We start from the raw sequence: 20,478 nt of genomic DNA, 5'->3' as shown, positions 1-20,478 counted from the left end.
TTCGCAGGTTGTGTACAAGCCAAAGTGTGGCTGCAGGGGACTGTGGAGCGTGGAGAGGGTAACAGTGAGCTGACTGGAGCTCCTGCGGGCCTCGTACAGGAAACCAGTTCTGACAGGAGCCAAAAGTTGATAAGACAAACTTGCTTTTTCTCTTGTAAGGTAGCATTTTGTTTACCTGCTCCTCCATTCTTTATATGTGGAGAGGTACACAGTTTGTTTGCCCAGGTTACATGTGTGTGTTTTCAGAGCTGTAACCGTCTTCATGATTGATTTTTGGGTTCATGCGAGGATTCTAAGAAAAGCTGTCCTGCACGAGTCCTGCAGATTTCCTTTGTTTGTGTGTGTGTGTATAAGAGTGTTCACATGTATCTGCACAGCCTACGTGTGTTTGATTGGTGTGAGCGCACATCTGCGTCTCAGTGTGTGTGTGTGCTCTTGACTCTGTTGTCCTTCCGTGATACCGTGTCATTCCACTTCAACACCTGATTGGTCAGCCGCTGTCTCTGCGGGCGGCATGACGTCTCGCACTCCAGGAGGGCTTTTAGCGTGTGTTTGGCTTGTGTGCACGTCTGCGTGTTATTTTGGGTGTGCTCCCTTAACCACGAGTAAGATGCCCCCGGGTGTGTTTTCCTTTTTTTTTCTCTCTGAGACGTACACACATATAGCATATACAGTACACACACACACACACACACACACACAGGAACACACACATTCAGAGGCATATAAATCACACAGTTTGTGTCTTCGAACACTAATCTGGTTCGAACACACCGGGCTAATTAGGATAAGATGAACCGACCTCACTAGCCATTCGACCACCTTTACTTACACACACACACACACACACACACAGGTAGAGAAAGCAGAAAAACAGTAAAATTACCTCTAATTCAGCGTCTGTGATAGAAATACTTTTATCTCTCCCTCGTTGGCCACAACAAGGATTTAACAGCCTCTTCGACAGCTACAATATTGTGCAGATTTACCTGCTGTTTCCTCCGCCATAAAACGTCTACGGTTTCATTCAGCGGTGCGGTCGGTGTGTGCTGGTTGGGGAGGTGCACCACTGTGGGGGAGGTGGGTGCGATCACAGCCTCCAATATGTCAGAAGTAATTAGGCTGATCTGAATGTATACCCTATTATGCACAGAGAGGTGTGTGCCGTGCACTGTTAATTAGACTGATGAGTAGATGCACTCTAATAAGCACAGCAGACCTTCTCTTTGAAACTCAGAATACACAAGGTGGGTTTGCTGGTAGGATGCTGTTACACTTCTGGACGAGTAGTTTGTAATTGTTCAAAGATGAGAAGAGTATTGGACCAGTGAGTCTGTTGAAATGTTTAAAAATGTTTTGAAGTTTTGATGCTTTTGGACTGTTGGTCGACAAAACAAACAGTTTGAGAATGTAAACTTGTCTTTTGGGTAATTATGATGAACATTTTTGCTATTTTTATTTAGGGCTGGGCAATATATTGATATTATATCTTAATGTCAGACTAAACACCATCTTACATTTTGGATATAGTTATATAGAAGTCTTCTCCTGGTATTACAGGCTGAATTACAGTGATGTCATTTTCAGAACTTAGCAGACTGTTTGACTGGTTCTTTACCCATTTAGTCATTTCACCACATTACTGATGATTATTAATCAAACATTTGGTCCACAATCCAAAGACTCTTCATTTAGTATCATAACTGACAAAGAATAGCAGCAACACGTCACTTTTCAGAAGCTGAAACCAGCAAATGACTTAATGGATGAATCTACTGATCGTTTCAGCTCTGAATTATTGATCGCATGTTGTTTTCTCTCTCAACATTTACTGGCATGAACTCTATCATCCTGAATTAGGGCTGCAACTTACGATTATTTTCATGATCGCATCATCGATTGATCTGCTGATTATTTTCACGATTAATCCGTTAGTCTGTGAATCATATAGAAATGATGAATAATAATTCATGAATAATAAACATGAGCCCAAAGTGAGCTCTTGAAACTGCATCTTTTGTCCAACCAACAGTCCAAAACCTAAAGATTCTTCATTTACTGTCATAAACGACAAAGAAAAGCAGTGAATTTAACATTTAAGAAGCTGGAACCAGCAAATGTTTGACATTTTTTCAATGAATTGACTAGTTGTTGCAGCTCTGTCCTGAATTATTGATAGCATTTGTTTTTCTCACCACTTACTTTCAACACCAACATTAACATTTCATTGTGTTATTATTGTCTCATCCCTACAATGTGGTCGCAATATGGATATCGAGGTACTTGGTAAAGAATATTGAGATATTTGATTTTGCCGCCCAGTTCCAGCATTCATGAAGCCATTTTGAGAAGATTTCAAAATACCGAGATATAAACTGCGTATCGCGATATAGCCGTCTGTGTTGTGCTTGTCTATGTCGGCAGACTCTGCTTCTAAACTACCGCTAGCTGCTGTTGCTCTCTGTTAGCGCAGACCAGGATGCTATTAAAACTATTTTATAAAAACAAGGACAGAGCGACTCAGATGAAGCAACGCGTGGTCCACTCCTCGATGTTTTTAATGTTGTTGTCATTAATAAAGTCAGTCACACCCTGGTGTGCGTATTGATTTTTTGGCCTGCACCTGAGAGAGTAGCACTGCTGCGCGTGGGATATCTGAAGCTTTTTGGAAAACTCATGAAGAAAATACTGGACAGATTAATCAATGATGAAAATGATCATTAGCTGCGGGCCTAACGAAGCGAGCCAGCTGATCCGACGTTTGTTTTTTTGTCTATTTATATTCTTTCTGCATAAAATAAGAAGTTGGATAAAAAGCCTTCGCCACATTACTCTTCCAGGACTTGGAAATATTTCTCAAGCTGTGAGCAGGATGTAATAACGTGAAATGATGAAGCACAGAGGCCTTCCAAGAGTTCCTGGGCATGAAGGTGCAATCAATTTTCAATAAATCTATTACAAGCAAAGTCTGTGCATTGTATGCTAAAATTGGCTGAGAATCTTCCTTTCACAGCCTGTTTTGAAGCAGAAATATGGTGGTATGCTGGAGTATGACAGCGTACAGCCATTGTTCTGTTCTCTAATCAAAGCCCTGAATCAAATCCCTTCTTGCAAGACTTTGCTGGAAGGTAGAACTTGTAAGACTACGCAAGCTCTTCCAACACCGCTTCTGTCAACATTGTGGATTCCTCTCTGTATTACCATTTTTCTTTTTTAGCCTCATTTTTTACTCACACTTCAAAGACACGGGAACAGGCAAAATATGCAGGAGGCAGAAATAAACCAGCTCTGTATTCAGCTGTGGATCGTTTTTTGAAAATCTTTGTTGACAACATGCCACTAAACGCACTGAAGCTACAAATTAGATAGTGACAATTGTCACCGTTTGAGTAAGCTTTGGTCCAGGGTTTTGATAGTCGACTACATTTTCGCGTGACAAGCATTTCATTTTCCCCAACGACCTTCACTCCCGAGGGAGAGCTGAAAAACTGGGTTCTGCTGTAATTAGGCTAGCAGGCTGACAAAAAAAAAAAAAAGAAGCACCCAAGGTAGAGGGGGAGATAAAAGACAGGGAGGTAGAGTGAAGGAGAGGATGAAGGTGGGGAGGGTGTGAGGAGGAGGAGGAGAGGAGATAATGAGAGGCAGGGTGACAGAATGAAAGAGTGCAAGAGGAGGAGAGCATGTCAGGAATCAAGGGGGGTTGTTCGCCCGCGGCTGCCTCATGGTGTGATGTCGTCGAGTCTTCTCACCGTGTTTTATTACAAAGGGCTCTGTGTTAGGGTCTGTGTTGTCAGCGCGCCCACTAACTTCCGCCGGGCTCGAGCGTCTTAGCGCGTCCGCTCGCTGCGCCGCACTGCTGTTAATCTTACATACACCAGTTAGGTTCACCTGTAAGTAACAAGAGAGCTGAGCAAAGAATGGATTCAAGACATGATAATGGCAGCAAGGCATCATTTACAACAAGTATTTTAATCGTTTAGTTTATATAATGAGCAGATTGTAAATGTTGCTCATTACAGAGCACAATGTGACTCCTTATACATTATTTATTATCATGAATGACAGCAGCAGATCCTTACATTTCAGAAGATGAAACTAGTCAATGTTTTACATTTTGCTTGGAAAATTCCAATTAATCGTCTAATTGTTGCAGCTCTATCCTAAATTATTGCCAGCATTTGCTTTTCTGTCTACTTCACTGTAAACATCATTAACATGCATGGACATGTGGACGTAATTTTGTTTTTTTTGGCTCCCAGCCTGCGAGGATTTGCACATTCAAGACAGAAAGACACTGAAAATAGTTCTTGGAGCTGCTCACATTGCATATTTCACCATTAACACAACAGGAGCTATAATATGAAGTGACATGTTTTATAATGAATGTTGCCATCTGGGCTTTTGCTGTCAAGTAGTTTTGTGCTTGAGTTGTCATATAAATATATTTTTTTTAGCCTTCACATGTCTTTGTTGCCATCTGAGAAAGCCCAATTAGCTTTATGTGGTAGGGTACTGTGTCAGTGTGTCACCCAGCTGGGATTTAATCAACGTGTGTGTCAGGTTAGTATGCGAGCTAACTGTAACGGATAGAGCTGGTGGTGTAGGTTCAGGAGGGGACATGCATTCATCGGGAGCATCCAGATCAGCTCAGTGCTACCTACACACATTCACACAGTAGAGTTGTTTATTTAATTACTGACTGATTTCAGCTGTGTGATTCTTATTTAATAAATGCTACCTGCACGTGTTGGGCAGTCACTCATTAAACAACATAGGAGTAGTTATTTCAGTCACAGTTAGTGTCAAGGATTAGATAAACAATTTCAAATGTAGAAAGTTAATTTATCAACTATTACATTATGTTACATCTTGTTATTGTGAGACGCTGAATTTTCTGGATTATCGACAGAACAATTGTAAACAATAGAATAACCAGAGGGGAAACTGCAAAGTTCTCCTATTTACATTTTGTTTCTTGGACGACTAGTTAACTAGCCACTGACAGACCTACATTTAGGAATCACAGGCTGACTAGTCACTAGCTGGTGACTGAAATGGTAGGTTACTACTGTAGCCACACCTTCACGCTCTACTCAATTTAAAACATTACTGCTAACTTCCTGCTAATGCTGCTGCTAACTGCTTTCTGTTGCAACTTACTTTTGTTGTTGCTAGCTGACACCCTTTGCTGCCTACTGTTTTAAATGCTAGTAACTGCTTTCTGTTGCTAATTGCTCTTACTGTTGCTAACTCCCCTTTGTTGCTGCTAACTGTTATAGCTACTGGTAACAGCCTACTGTTGCTAAGCCAGTTGTTAATGACTTTCTGTTGCTAACTGTTGCTAATGCTTCTGCAAACTGCTTTCTGTTAACTGTTAATGGTGCTGCTAACTGCTTTCTGTTGTGCTGCCAACTGTTTTCTCATAAATACTAATGGTGCTGCTAACTTATTTCAATTAACTGCTAATGGTGGTGCTAACTGTTCTCTGTTAAGTGCTAATGGTGCTGCTAACTGCTTTCTGTTAACTTGTAATGGTGCTGCTAACTACTTTCTGTTAAATGTTAACATGCTGCGAAGTGCTTTCTGTTAACTGCTAATGGTGCTGCTAACTACTTTCTGTTGCTAACTATTAATGCTGGTGCCAACTCCTTTCTGTTAACTGCTAATGCTGCTAAATGCTGTTTACGAGCTAGCAGCCATCACTACACTCTTGTTCATAAAGTATAATTATCATTATACTGTAGGCCCCTGTAGTATGTGATATGGTGCACAGACCACTAATGCTGTGCTTTGGTATCGTCCAGTATCAGATGAGTGAAATGAGGAGCACAACTGTTGTCTGTTATGCAACAGTGCAAAGATGAAAATAAAAGCAGACAATGATGAGATTGTTTTTAACTGGATGAGCTTTGTTGCGATTGTGTCATATCATTGTTACTTTTGTTTATACTGAGTAAACATAATCACAGGTCTGGTTTATTTGTGGCTACGTATCTCTTTTATCATGGAGTGGGTGGAAACAGGAGAGAGAGAGGAGCATTACAGAAAAGGTGTAAAGTGGGATTTTATGAATATGAATGACACGCATCACCGTGCAGAACTAAAGTTGGCATCTGAGCCGACTGTTAATTAAAGTCATACCTGTCCTCTCCCTGCAGCTGCCTCTCTTACGTCTCTCTCTGTCTGTCTCTTTGTTTGACAGAGACAGTGATGGATACAAGGACAGCGACGGCCGAGCTCGGCTGGATATCGTTCCCTGCCAATGGAGTAAGAACAATGTGCAAAGGTGTACTGTACGTGTGTGTCTGCGTGCGGGTGTGTGTTTGTGTGTATCCTTTGGGAAAGCAGTTTGAGCACACTTTACAGTGCTCCATTAACGAGTCTGTCAAAATCTTAATTACAGTTGCAAGGTGACACCAATTAACCGCTATTGATGCAGAATAGAATGGATTGTAATAGATCAGAGAGGAGCACACGAGAGTCCACGATACACAAGTGAATAGAGTAGAAAAGACTACAAAGAGCAGGATGATGTAGAGTCGGCTCCTCCACTCACTTTCCTGAAATTTTGGATTTTCTAAATGCTGGCTTTGGCTACTAGCTGGTCACAATGGTGTGCTGTGTGTGTGTTTGTGTGTGTGTTTGAGGTGAGTGGCTCTAATTGTGATGAATGGTCGTCCCTGTTCAGCAAAGAACAAGGCAGAGGAGAGAGAAAAAGCGAATGAGGGAGGCGAGTGGGGAGGCAGGAAAAGAGAGGGAGACAAAATGGGAGGGAGGGAAAGAGAAAGTTTCATTTGTGTCAGGTCTTGGTAAACCCATTAATCATTTTAGCCTCTCTTCGCCCCTCTTCCTCTACCTCCTCCCCTCTCATCCATCCCCCCTGCCCCTTCCTCACGCACACACACACTCCTCAGTGGGAGGAGGTAAGCGGCTATGATGAGAACCTCAACACCATCAGGACGTACCAGGTGTGCAACGTGTTTGAGCCCAGCCAGAACAACTGGCTGCTCACCACTTACATCGACCGGCGGGCGGCGCAGCGCATCTACGTGGAGATCCGCTTCACTGTGCGTGACTGTGCGTCCATCCCCAGCGTCCTGGGCTCCTGCAAGGAGACGTTCAACCTGTACTACCTGGAGACGGACAGGACCGTGTCAGAGGGCATCAAAGGGGTGGAGTACTGGGCCAACGCCCCTTTTCTGAAGGTAACGCACCAGAAACTAGAGTCTTTACAAAGACGGGCACAGTGTGAGGAGCTGCTGTCACTCTGCACTCAAACCTGCATTCTGTCTAATGGCCAGCAGGCGGCAACTCCACTGGTACAAAGAAGTCCGATTGTATGGAAGCTTATGAGACAATGACCCGACTTCTCACCTGATTTATGAGCTCAGTTAACACTTTACTTGACGGTCTCAATCACTAGTGATCATTTTATAACTTGTAGTCTCATTTAGAGTGAAATAGATGATAAAGCCTGGTATGTGTGGCTACCTTGTGATTGACAAATCACTACTACAGCATGTCCATGGACTCTCAGTCACATCCAATCGGGATCTGCCCACCTCCAGCTCCGCCCTCTTGTCCAAATCTGGTCACTTATACAGTAGCTCCAAAAAACCAAGATGGCTACAGCCGTCACTCCAAAACAACAGGCTTCAAAACAATATTCCACAAACCAGGGGCGGACGTGGTGGATTGATGGTGGGTTTGCACTTGATTTCTAAATAAAATTGTAAAGATAATCTTCATGTTTTTCAACACAGAGGCCCCAGTACTGCTGGGCTATGTTATGGCTGAGCTTCAGTTCTGATGTGTTTTGTCAGTTGGCATGTTAAATGGGAGTGCTAATTGCTGCAGTACAAATGAGCCTCATCAGTTTAGTACTCTGGAGAAAATGCAGGCCAGAGGCTGGAAATTGGACATCTGTGCATATTCAGTATATTATTGCTGTCGAATAGAAATCATGTATCTCCAGATTTTGTGATTTTACATTTTTTTAGATGAGTGGAAGATGTTCCTTTATAGGTCTGGAAAGTTTTTCTACTTTTAAGACAAATAAACATTTGTACTGAAGAACCATTAGATTATCTTAAAAATTAAGAATATCTGTTTAAGCTTTAACTTCCAGCTTTCAGACTGTAACTCTCTGCTGGCTGGATGTGTTTTGCTCTTCAGGATTCATAATTGTAATCTCTCCGAAGTTGCAGTTTTTCAATTTCCCACATCTTTTCAGTGCAGTTTCACACTGTTAATGTTGATTAATCTGAGTGTTGGAAACCATCCAAGTGTTGAACATCTCCTCTCCTCTGGTGGCATCATTGAGGTTCATTTGGGAAATGGAAAATTATAACATAATAAAATGATTTGGTATGTGGTCGCAAGTGTATTTGTTCAGTGTTATACATGATATTTAAACATTAGTTAGTGAAATGTTTTCAGAAATTATTAGAAACATCAGGACAGAAACACAATTAGTTCATTTATTAATTTGTCTTTTACCTTTTATATCTTTCTCTCTCTCTGTACCTCACTGTCAGGTGGACACCATCGCAGCAGATGAGAGTTTCTCCCAGGTTGACTTTGGGGGACGGTTAATGAAGGTGAACACAGAAGTTCGTAGTTTCGGGCCGCTGTCCAAAGGCCGAGGGTTCCACTTGGCCTTCCAGGATCTGGGCGCTTGCATGTCCCTTCTGGCTGTCAGAGTCTTCTACAAGAAATGTCCCAGCATAGTGCAGAACTTTGCTTTTTTCCCAGAGGTATGGACCAGAACTAACTCATAACTGTGGCTGTCTTTTCATCAGACTTTGATGCAGCTGTTGTCCAACATGCAAATCTTTCTGTTTCTCATTCTGTGCAGACTCTGACCGGAGCAGAGTCCACCTCATTAGTCATCGCTAGGGGAAGTTGTATCCCCAATGCTGAGGAAGTAGATGTGCCCATAAAGCTCTACTGTAACGGGGACGGCGAGTGGATGGTACCCATCGGCAGCTGCAGCTGCAAGGCGGGTTATGAACCAGACAATGGCAACGTGTGTCGAGGTAAATCTGTGCATTAATGAGGCTGTGCTGATTCAAACCACACTCAAATACTGCACTGCATCACAGCGTATCACAGATAATATCGTATAGACTAAATTAATTATCTTATTTTAAACCTGTTCAGATAACCTTGATACAGCTAACACTGTTGAATGCACACAGATTTCACATTGTTTTGTGGCAGAAGCTGAAAAGACAGGATGACAGCAAATCAATATCCAGCAAACATGATTCTAATAATCAACCATAGCAACCATTTTACTGCAGCAGGACAAAAGGGATACAAAAAAAAGTATCACATGCATGCTAGAAGTAAGAAATGTGCCATATTCAAGTCTTTACTTGGTCTACAGAACAACGCCATAACTGGGCTCTGTATGCTGAGTCAAGTCTGTAGAAAATGCAAATGTTTTATCGTGTGCAGGAGAGCAGAGTGTGTCTGAATAATCACATGCATGTACAGTATACATTTACTGGTGTATTTTTGCTCAAGGCTGCAGCCTACGATGTCCCATATGTTAATATTAGTAGAAGCAGACTTGGGTGAACGTGACACAGAAATAGCTCCTTTTCCCTCAATGTTCCATCCACCTACCTCTTTCTCTTCCTTTTTATATCTGCCCTCCTTCCCCATTTCCTCTCCCAAGTAGTACCCATTACTTCTCATTCTCCCCAGAGAGTCTCGTCCATTTTACACGTGTGTGTGTGTGTGTGTGTGTGTGTGTGTGTGTGTGTGTGTGGGTGTGTGTGTGTGTGTGTGTGTGTGTGTGTGTGTGTGTGTGTGTGGGTGGGGGGCGTGTGAGCATGTGTGTGTGATGTATGTACATATGGTGAAATGATAAGTGAGGCCGCTTCATCTCATGTTAATTAGTTTAGCGTGTTCCTGCCAGATTAGTCGACTGAAAATTAGTCCTGAACTGTCAGAGAGTGTCTCAGGGAGATAGAGGGGTATCTGAGAGGGAGGAGGTGAAGAGGGAAGGAGCAATAGGAGGAAGGAAGGAAGGAAGGAAGGAAGGAAGGAAGGAGTGCCCTCTAGAGAGATGGACTGGCAAGAAGTAAAAAAACAGAAGAAAGTAGAAGTTAAAAAAGGACAATCCAAGGACAGAAAGGTAAAAACTGTGACAGATGAAAGAGATAGAGAGCAAAGACGGGACTGATGAATAGTATTCCGTCCGTCTCCTGTGAATAACATTAATGCACTGATTGAAATCAGCTCAGGCTTTGGTGTCAGTGTCTCTCCTGCACAGAAATACCTTTTCTTCATAAAATGTGAGTGGGTAGAAGGTAAGCCAGACATGACTCAGGAGACGGTGAATAAGTCTTACAATAAATACAGTAATCTTGATTGCCACTGCAGAAAGAATTAAGGTGGAATTTGGGTTATTTTATTACCGTCCTTTGCTTGGAAGCATGTAACTGTTACCCTTGACAAACTAAAGAGCTCGATCTGTGCAAACACTTTATCACAATACTTTTCATACTTTTCACTGATGTAATTGTTTGTGACAACAGAAATTAAGTCACTTTTTGTTTTCTTGAGAGTAAGGTTTCATATGAGCTGCAAAGAGAATATCTATTGAAATATTTAAATCCTTATACGTGACACAGTGTGAAATGTTTATAACCAGGGAGCTTATATCTCTGGCTCGTTTATGATCATCAGTAAAATCCCTAAATTTCAATTGTCTTCTGCCAGCAGGTGTGATGTATTATGCAGGGAGGGGGATACAAACTAATGTTTCAAGGTGTTTGTCTGAGAGCCTTGCTGCTCGCTCCTGGGGATGGGTCTAATCACTGGTGAGACTGTGCTTGCACTCACTATGAATTATTAGATGGAGATACTTCAGGTGATTACTTAGTGGTATTTCCTGTCTTTGATTGCACAGGTTTTCCTCTTTCTTAACCACATACACCGCCGTTCTGCTTCAGCACAGATGTAAGGTAATATCTGTCTAACCCAGGGTTGCCCAAACTGGTGCCAGCGAGCCAAAGTTGGTCTTTCATAAGGTTCAATTACGCCAGCCAGATGTTTCTAGCAAAAAAACAGTAAACATGTAGGATCTCAAATTATTATTTTATTACTTTTCCATAATCTTAGCACTGGAGGCTGAGTGACACTGTACAGGAAGTCAGTCAAGTACAGGGAATTGGGATTAGGCCCTCCAACAGATAAAGTTTGGCCACTGCCTTCTCTGAGACGGTCTCATTCACTGTACAGCCAAATGGGACTTTCAGAAGTAGTTTTTCCACACCACTGATTTTCTGTTACTTTGTTTACCCACAGCAGCTCTTTACATGTACGGTTGTTGTAACTGTTGAGCCGCTGCTCTCCGTGTTGTCATGAAGTTGTTTCCTCAAAGGGAACACTTCTTCTCCCATCGAGCTGTCCAACTTCGGACAACAAAACACAAGCATGTGGTACTAAACCAACCTTGCTGTGCCTATTTGGGAAGTGGGTTGTCTGTTCCCAAAATACTGCGATGTGGGGACAGAAACATTATATTAAAGTTTCTTCTCGAGACAGTGTTCTGCCCCTTTCATTTAAATTGCTCAGCCCGACCAGAACATCTGCCTGGATGCAGACCAAAGACAGATTCAGTCGCCTCGACCCTACACCTGCCTCGTGTGTTTCATTCAAAGCTTTCACACTTAAACAATGATTTAAGATGTCACAGGGCAGAGCATGTCCCGTCTGTCTCCACGGAGCTGTCGTCTTTGTGGTGAGCTCCTCTGCCAATCAGCTGATAACCACTTGGCATGGGACTGGACTCACTATTAGAACAGATGGTTGTCTTTGTGTATATGTGTGTGTGTGTGTGCGCACGCGCGTGCATGTGCGAGTGTGTCAGGCCATAGAGATTGTGTTTATTTTCCACCAAACCAGCATATTGTGCAAACCATCCGGCAAAACTGGATCAACATCAAAGTATTGTGTGTGCGTGTGTGTATGTGTGTGTGTGTGTGTGCATGTGTGTGTATGTAAATTAAACGAATATTCAAATAGACCCTTACTTCAAATTCACCAGACTGCAAATATAAGCGCTATCACTGAATACACACAAACACACAAACATAAACTACCCCTGCTGTGGACCCCAACGACGCTCTAAGAGTTTTTAAAACCTGCAGGCTTTTACACACACACACACACACACACACACACACACACACACAGACACACACACACACTCAGTAGTGTATTTAATAATTGATCAGTGAGCCTGTATGCCAACTCTTGACAATCGTCATCCACACAGTCGCTGTGTGACTCCACACAGCTGGCTAAAGGCACAGAGGGGAACAGAGGGATAATCTTTTTCTTCCTTTTAACTCTTTCTGTCTTTCTTTCTCTGAAGCATTCTGCACATACCACTCTATCTCTATCTCACCCTTTCTTCTGCATTATCTTTCTCTGTTTGGTTTCACATCTGTTCTTACATTTGTTCCATTTGCATGGTGCATTTTCTGTCATGGCACAATCAGTTAGGTATGTAACACTACAAACATTACAGTAAATGCAACCCACTTTATTCCTGGGGTTCACAGCTTTTTCCTTTAAGTCATGTTCAGCATCTAAACTTTTACATTTTTATAACAAAAGTCCAGCAATACTAATAATAATAAGGTTCAATTTAAACTCAAGGGGTTGATCCAACTATCTAGCATTAATAAACTTACTTTGTATAATATTGGAGGCAGATGACAACACTTGAATATTACAAGAATATTACATGTAACAGTCCATTAAAATGTACTATACTATACTATGCATATGAAGTGTCAGTCGTACAAAATCCTTAGACAGATGGACACAGAAAGAGAGAGAGAGATAACTATACAGAGAAAGGGAGCAAGACTTGTTGCCATGGTGACACGCCCCATGTGTATGAGCAAGGTTGTTGAATAAATGACCTTGACAAGCCAGATGTCTATCTGCCTATTCAAGCCATACACACAGACACACACACACACACAGACACACACACACACACACACACACACACACACACACACACACACACACAAAGAGGCCCAATCCACTGATGGTCCTGAAGAGACGACTTCAAAGAAATGCAGGCGTCTGAATATAAAGAAAGTGACACAGACAGAGAATATTCAGGGAGAAGGTGACAAACGGAGATTAGGGGGAAACATTGGCAACTGCAACTGTAGCTGCAGACAATTTGAATATGAGAGAAGGCAAAATGGCTGTTACATTTCAGGTAGTTTGTATACTTTGCTACAGGTTTAAAGGGCAAAAGACTTCAAGGAGGGCAGCATTGGCTGTCTTATTGCTTCTGTGGTCGTTCATTTAGTCTCAAAATATTTGATCCAATCAGATGTGAAGTCCAGTAAAGCCTATTACATTTTTGAGAAACCTTTTGCAGCTTTTTACTTTTTGTTGAAAACATTTGTTAGGGTAATATTTATTACAGATAGCGAGATGACAGGAAATGAGGCATAATGAGCTGCAACAAAGGTTCTTGGCTTGTGTCGTCGAATCAGGGATTTTGCATTAGAAGACTTTACTAAAAAAGTGAATGTTCCCTCAGGGTCTGATAAGTAAAGCCATCGCAGATGTTCCTTAAACCTGCATTCTTTCTAATGGCCAGTAGGGGGCGACTCCACTGGTTTGAAAAAGAAGTTGCATGTAAGCTTATGAGAAAATGACCCTACCTGTCACTTGATTTATTAATTCAGCAAACAGTTGTCTAGAGGCATAGCAATGCGTATCCACTTCACTCTGTTCATCTAAATAGCCTAGAACTTTCGCCTTTTCAGTAGTTCAGCATTCAGTTGTACTAAAAGATACACTGTTGTTTAGCTTTCTGCTTTAAGCCTATATTTTGCTTGCCAAAATTAGCATCCCAATTAATATCACATTTAAGTATGGAATTACAGATGCACCTTGCTAACCAAGCTAACTACCTAGCATTAGCCTCAACTCCCCATACATTTTCTCTTGGTCGGCAAATTAATTCTACTAACTACTATTTGTTTCAGCTCTAATCATAATGTTACTGATATCAGGAAAAACATACAGATATCCAGTAGATCCCAAACATGTTTGCACATCAGCTGCACTTACTCTTTAGTGCACCGCCCTTTATAAGAGCTCCTTCAGCACCACTATCAAAAAAAATCCAAACATTCCCTCTCCAGACCGAAATAAGTATTCATCTCATATAAAAAACCCAGACTCACCACCTCCTCCACGCCACACAGTAAGCAGAGGACACTTACGCCTAAGTAGCATGCAGTACACTGGTGTTACATCATGTCTTAGTGGTAAAACACAATGAGCACTATACAAAATAGTTCATGTTTAATGTGATATAAAGCCAACTTCATATCTGAGATCTGTTTCCACCAGCTCTGTTCAGCTAGTTCATGCAAAATGTAATATGCAGTAAAACACGGGGGCAAAGAACTGCATCCTCCACTGTAAATCAAGTTAGAAAGAAAGCATCAGCAAAACAAGAAATAACAATATAACACAATCGAAAAGAACTGAACAAATACTGAGAGGGAAGAATAAAAACAGTCGTTTCATTGTGTTTCAGGTCCCATTCTCTCTTCCTCCATTTATTTTTCTTTGCTCTTGTCTATAAGTATTTCTTTGTTTGTTCCGTTGTTTGTTCTTTCTTTTTCTCTCTTGAGAAAAATCCGCCTGACCTGCAAACCCTTTAACGTTTGATTGAGTGAGGCTCTCTGAGGCTCTTAGCTTGCCGGAATTTTGTCTTATTCACTTGGTTCACTCAAGTCATGTTATCATTTGGAGTCCAGTTTGTCTGGACTCCCCTCCGTCTTTCACCATAAATCTGTGGAACATTTGCATTTCGGTCTTTTGGCATCTAAAGCATCACGGTGATAAAGTGAACATTCATTACAGCGGAGGAGGGAAAACAAAGTGCCAAAGATAAATCAAAACTGTGAAAAAGTAGCATTAAAAAACCTCATTTGTTTGTTTCCCAGCCTTATGGCACAGCCTTGGTTTCAGTCTAATTTCTCATTTCACACTTCTCTGTTTTATAGTCGTAATTCAGAATGTGTTGGCCCCCAACAAAAAGTACTTCCTGTCAGTCACACAGTCAGTTGTAGTAGTTTAGTAGTAGTTAATTCCTGACAAACTTGGAAATGTTTATGCTAACCTGAGCTACGATCAAGATTTATTGAAGAAGGCACTTCTTACAACTCACAAATAAGTGGCAAGCACTCTAGCTTAAAATATGATAATATAAACTCTTCCTCTACCTGATTAGATGAATAGTTGCTGAGTCGTTCTTCAGTTTTATTTGAGATTTTCAGGCTAGAAATTGATTGCAGCTGCTCTGAAAGCTTTTTTTTCTTGGTACTGTTTATTATCTGCAAAATTATTGCTACCATTTTGGCAAGGACTTCCTTGAAAACGTCTCATGAGACCCTCTGAGTAAGAGGTTAAATAATTTAACAACACATTACTAGTCAACCCGAGGTTGACTGCTTAGGGGGGCGGATGGGCCTCAATATGCATGTTTTTGTGTGGTAGGGGTGCTAACCCGAGTAATTACAGTATTACAGAACAGAGTTAGCAGAGCTTCTAGCATTTCTACCCTCTGTCAACAGATTCAGGTTGGGTGTGTTTAAAAAACGCATAAAAGTATTTTGGCCTGAATTTCAGATGTTTCTAGTAGATATCCTTGTATCATTTGTTCTTTCCATATTCACTGAACCACTGAACCATCAATGATAACACCCCAGTCTCTGCATCACCAATGACAGCAATGCAGCCATAATAAATGAATTCTGGTTCGCACAAATCCAACAAACTATATATCAAAACCAGGTCTGGCCCGGGACCGTTTTTTTCATTACCTATTTTTTAACTGAACACAAAAACGAAAGTCCAAAAAACAAACCAAATTTGTTTTTTGGTATCAGATTCATAAACAAATAACTAAAAAACTGATATATTTTTCATTTTCCGATTCTGAATTAAGTATGGAAAGAATTAATGATATGTGGATTGTAGAGGTTGGTCCATCTTTGGTTTACATGGATAAATTACTCTTATTGAGAGGCTCATATTGCACTGACAGCCATCTTTAACTTGATTAGCATTATCTTTACTTCACCTGATCTCCTCTACTTTGCTCTGTGTGTGTGCGGGAGTCCCCACCCTCGGTAAAACAGAAAGAGCAGAGGAGAAGAGAGAAACTAACATAACCGTAAATGACAGAAGATAAGCAGTAAAGACTCAAAATGAGCTCACATGAAACAAATGTACACAATTAGGTAAAAAATAAAAAAAACATAGCCCAATGCAGTGGTGGGGGAAACACTGCACAGAGTTAGGCTGGCCTTTGTTTGTTTGCAAAACAGGGACAGACATAACTTTAACTGAATTGCGGCACAGTTTCTCACATTATGCGCTTATTTTAATCAAAGAGCTGGTGAAATTTATACTGATGTACATTTTAACTAAGGCCGTGATTCTGTCGTGAGACATTATGTTCAGGCAAAGGTCAAGCTTGATTGCTATTAAAAATGCATGTCAAAAATTAAAAATGCAACACTGCTTTCAGGAAAAAGGGACAAGGATACATCAATCTTTAGGATTATAGAGTGTAGGTTAGTGTGAATGGCTAGATCTGAGAGAGTTCAGTACTGTTGTGTTTTTTGTGGAACTGCATGAAGCTTTCCTTAATTTCCCCCGGGATGAACCGGGAAAATATGCTACAACACACAGTTAGAACTGACCTGTATGATGTCTTCAAAAGCTTGGAGGTCTGTGAGGTTATTTTGTAACAGATGGGTATTAAACGCACATCATGCTGTACTTTCTTATATTTAAGGCTGTGGAGGGACTCATACAAGACGTGCTATGGCACTGGGCATTTAATTAAATGAGAAGGAGGGTCTTCATAAGGCCTGGTGAGATGGGATTGATGAGTGACAGAAGAGCACCATCACAAGAGAAGCGACACAAAACTTGTTTAAGTGCTACAGAAGCATCTAGTACACACTGACTCCCATCACAAGGCTTCTCAGTGCAAATTATTAAACTGCAGTTTAGCTGAATAACAAGCATGTACTGTATGTTCAGCACAAGCAGTCCCTGGATGAATACACGTTGGATAAAAGGGAATGCCTTCTTCAAGAATTCATATATGTGTTTCATGTCATAAAGGATTATTAATATTTATGGACAGAAACATCTCTGACCCAGATACAGGAACCAGAGAAATAAAGTAATAATCTAACCCACAGATAATCAGTCTGTGAACATACAAAAAAATGTTTTGCTGCATCTTGTCTGGCGAGATAATGTGCTGCTATCCCCAGAAAATCCCCCTCTGTGCTTTGTCAACCTCATACCATAATACCATAATAACTCCACTGGTACAGCGTCTCTCTAAAACAAAGTTTACCAAATGTGTTGCAATAAAGACAAACAACAGGCGCACAAACCCCTCTTATTTGTGGTGTTTGTTCATGTTCAGGAGGCAGAGTTGTGTATTGTTTTTATATGTCCCCCCCCTCTCTCTCCTTTTCTCCTCAGCTTGCCCTCAGGGCACCTTCAAGTCATTCCAGGGGGCAGGATTATGTCAGCAATGTCCGCTCAACAGTCGCTCCACCATCGAGGCCGCCACCCTATGTGGTTGTCGGAACGGCTATTACCGCGGAGACATGGACAAACCGGAGGACGTGTGCACGAGTGAGTCAGTCTCTTTCTGTCAGACGAATACAAAACACACAAAAATACTTACTGCATAAACCTTTAAGCAGCGTGGCTGAGTGTGATCGTGCCTCAGGGTGACTGTGACATAATCCGAGGCTGAGAAGACGGATTTTTGGACTGAAGTTACCATTCGCTGACATATTGCAGCGTATAAGTGGTTGACATCCAATATCTCATCATTGAATTAAAGGCCAATATCTGCTTTGATTTATCTTTCCAGCCCCTAATTTTATGCACCTCATTCAGAGCGAGTGTGCCGCAATGTTCCCGTCCTTGTTTGGGGATTTGGGGAGCAGTAAGTAATAACACCGCCACATTCCTCAGGCTTTCCATTGGAGTGAATATGTGTTTAGTGTGTTGAAGAGGCTATATTGCTATGCAAGACGAGGCGCAGAGTTTGAAAAACGCTGCCTCTCAGTTCCACAGAGAGATGGTGTAAGTAGGTTGAGACATGAATCATTTGGACTGTTTCTGCAGCAAGTCTCAAAGTCTCTCTCTCTGTGTGTGTGTGTGTGTGTGTGTGTGTGTGTGTGTGTGTGTGTGTGTGTGAGCACATACTGGTGACCTGGATACAACACCATGTTTTTTGGGCTAAAAAATCTTCATTCATGGGTGTGTCCTTATTTTTCTGTTTTAAATTCATGAATGAATTTGCAACATTCTGCTGGAAAAAAAACACGGATCAGCCTCAACTGTGAAAGCACTAACAGGATGGAGGCTCCACTGTGTCAGACTTGGCTCTGACCCGTGGAGGCTTGGACACAGGACACTCTGGGGATGTCCTGTGGTGTCTGGCACCAGGGCGTTGGCAGCAGATCCTTTAAAGTCCTGCGGGGTAGGGGTGGGGCCTCCATTTAACGGACGGGTTCTGGCACGTACCATGGATACTTGATTGGATTTGGATCTGGGGAATTTGGTCAACACCTTGAGCTCTTTGTCACGTTCTTCTGGCCCTTCCTGAGCTGTTTTTGTGGTGTGGCATTGCCATTAGGGAGTGTTGTTACCATGAGGATGTCTACTTGTCAACACCAATATTTCTTTTATTGCTTAAGAAGTAGGAGAAAATTTCACAAGCATTCAACATCAACACATATGAGGATACATGTGTTTCACTGCACAGGAAATGACTAGTAACTAAAGCCGTTGTTAAGTAAAACTACATTCAATGTGGCTCTGAGATGTACAGTAGTGGAGTAGATTCATAAAGTTGCATGACATCGGAATAATCAAGTATGAATGAATGAAGTAGAAGTACCACAAATGTGTACTTTCTTTTCTTGAGTAGACGTTCTGTGTTACATTCCACGACTGGTACGAGCTTTAAAAGTAGCTTATCTTTTGAATTACTAATCTACTGTCCCACAATCCTGTAGTTGATCCACTTTGATTTTACACATTGAGCTCTCTCACCCTGTCTGCATACTGTAAACCAAACCAAATAGTCAAATGGATCATTGTTCATTTGAATTAAGCAACAGTTGAGGTGTGAAAGTAGTCTGCAATGCATAAATAGTGTTGTTGTAAAATAGTGACATAGTGATATATTAAAACATCCATAGAGGCAACATACGAAGTGTTTTCTCACCCATAGATGTAATCCAAGATTGAAGCTCATTTAAGTTTTACACTAGAAACCACGTGACACAATCACAATCACGATCACAATCAAACTGAATCACTGCTCATCATCTTTAGCAGAATATTTCAGAGGGAAAACATGATTTTGTCACGTTTGTTGTGGAGCAGTTTGTGGGGTTAACTTATTCTGACAACAGAGAGAGCACATGAAACGCCTCACCTCAAAAAGCAGCAGTAAACTCTCAAATTGATGCTGACAGAAGAAAAATCAGCTTCCCCAGTGAAAAGGTGTCAGGTGTCAACCTACTCAGCCTACACAGCTTTGTGCGTTACCTTGGTACTTTCAATTCAAGGGCAAAAACAAATGGAGTTTAGTTCACAACACAACAGCGATGAAAAAGCAGAGTGAATCTCTGGAAACCGTGGGATAGAACTTCGATATAGGAGGGAGCTTCAGCGTACTTTTATTTGGTATAAACTCAATCACATATAAAATCAGATCGCTGAAATGGAAGAGTGAGCGTGCAGTGTGTGGATAGTTGGCTGACAGAAAATCATTCTCTCAGCATGCCTCATGGGCTGCATAGGTACGGAGGAGGAGGTGTGTGTGTGTACTGGATGTGTGTGGGTTTTTTTTAGGAAGTGTATTTTTGTGTACAGGTCAGATTTTACTGCGTAAGCCTCTTACAATACATCGTAGAAGTGCAGAGTGGTGTCAGACTGCGGTACAGTTCAGTCGTTGAAGTGCTGAAACGGTTCCTATTATTGCAGCAAAATGAGATTTCTAAAAAAAAAAACTGTTTTTGCATTTGAACGTGTCTTTTCTGTGAACTCTTTTCTGACAGCGTCAAAGAATTTGTATATGTGCTATTCAGATCAAAAGTGAGATTGAGTGAATATCTGTGTCAACACTCTGCATGTGCCTGTGTGTATAATTATGAATGCACAGTTTCTGACGGGTCCGCTCTCTCAGCAGGAATGTTTATAAGATGGTGCGACTTAGATTTTCAACCCCCTACTGATTGTTAGCACTTTGATTCTGCAGCGTGGGTGTCTCCGAGTGTCTCTTTGACAAATACACACATACACATATTCCACAGGGCCATCTCAAAGGTTTCTTATGACTCTGTGATTTAGCAT

General features: G+C 41.4%; 1 protein-coding gene across 7 annotated transcripts in view; it reads left to right on the top strand.

Annotated features, from left to right (window-relative positions):
• Positions 1 to 20,478, top strand: part of LOC311258636 (ephrin type-B receptor 1-like) — a 107,149-nt gene that overhangs the window by 35,106 nt on the left and 51,565 nt on the right. For 6 of the 7 annotated variants that reach the window (XM_084355105.1, XM_084355104.1, XM_084355101.1 and 3 more), the window contains exons 2-6: positions 6,203 to 6,267; positions 6,915 to 7,205; positions 8,538 to 8,756; positions 8,858 to 9,038; positions 17,581 to 17,736. In XM_084355105.1, coding sequence (XP_084211231.1) covers positions 6,203 to 6,267; positions 6,915 to 7,205; positions 8,538 to 8,756; positions 8,858 to 9,038; positions 17,581 to 17,736 — 912 coding nt within the window. Of the gene's footprint in view, positions 1 to 4,951; positions 5,058 to 6,202; positions 6,268 to 6,914; positions 7,206 to 8,537; positions 8,757 to 8,857; positions 9,039 to 17,580; positions 17,737 to 20,478 lie in introns of those variants that run through there. The other variant, XM_084355103.1, reaches the window with a different exon arrangement.

This window comes from Pagrus pagrus (genome assembly GCF_965226575.1).
Source record: "Pagrus pagrus genome assembly, chromosome: 6".
Taxonomy (NCBI): domain Eukaryota; kingdom Metazoa; phylum Chordata; class Actinopteri; order Spariformes; family Sparidae; genus Pagrus; species Pagrus pagrus.
This window is presented reverse-complemented; position numbering and strand designations above follow the sequence as displayed.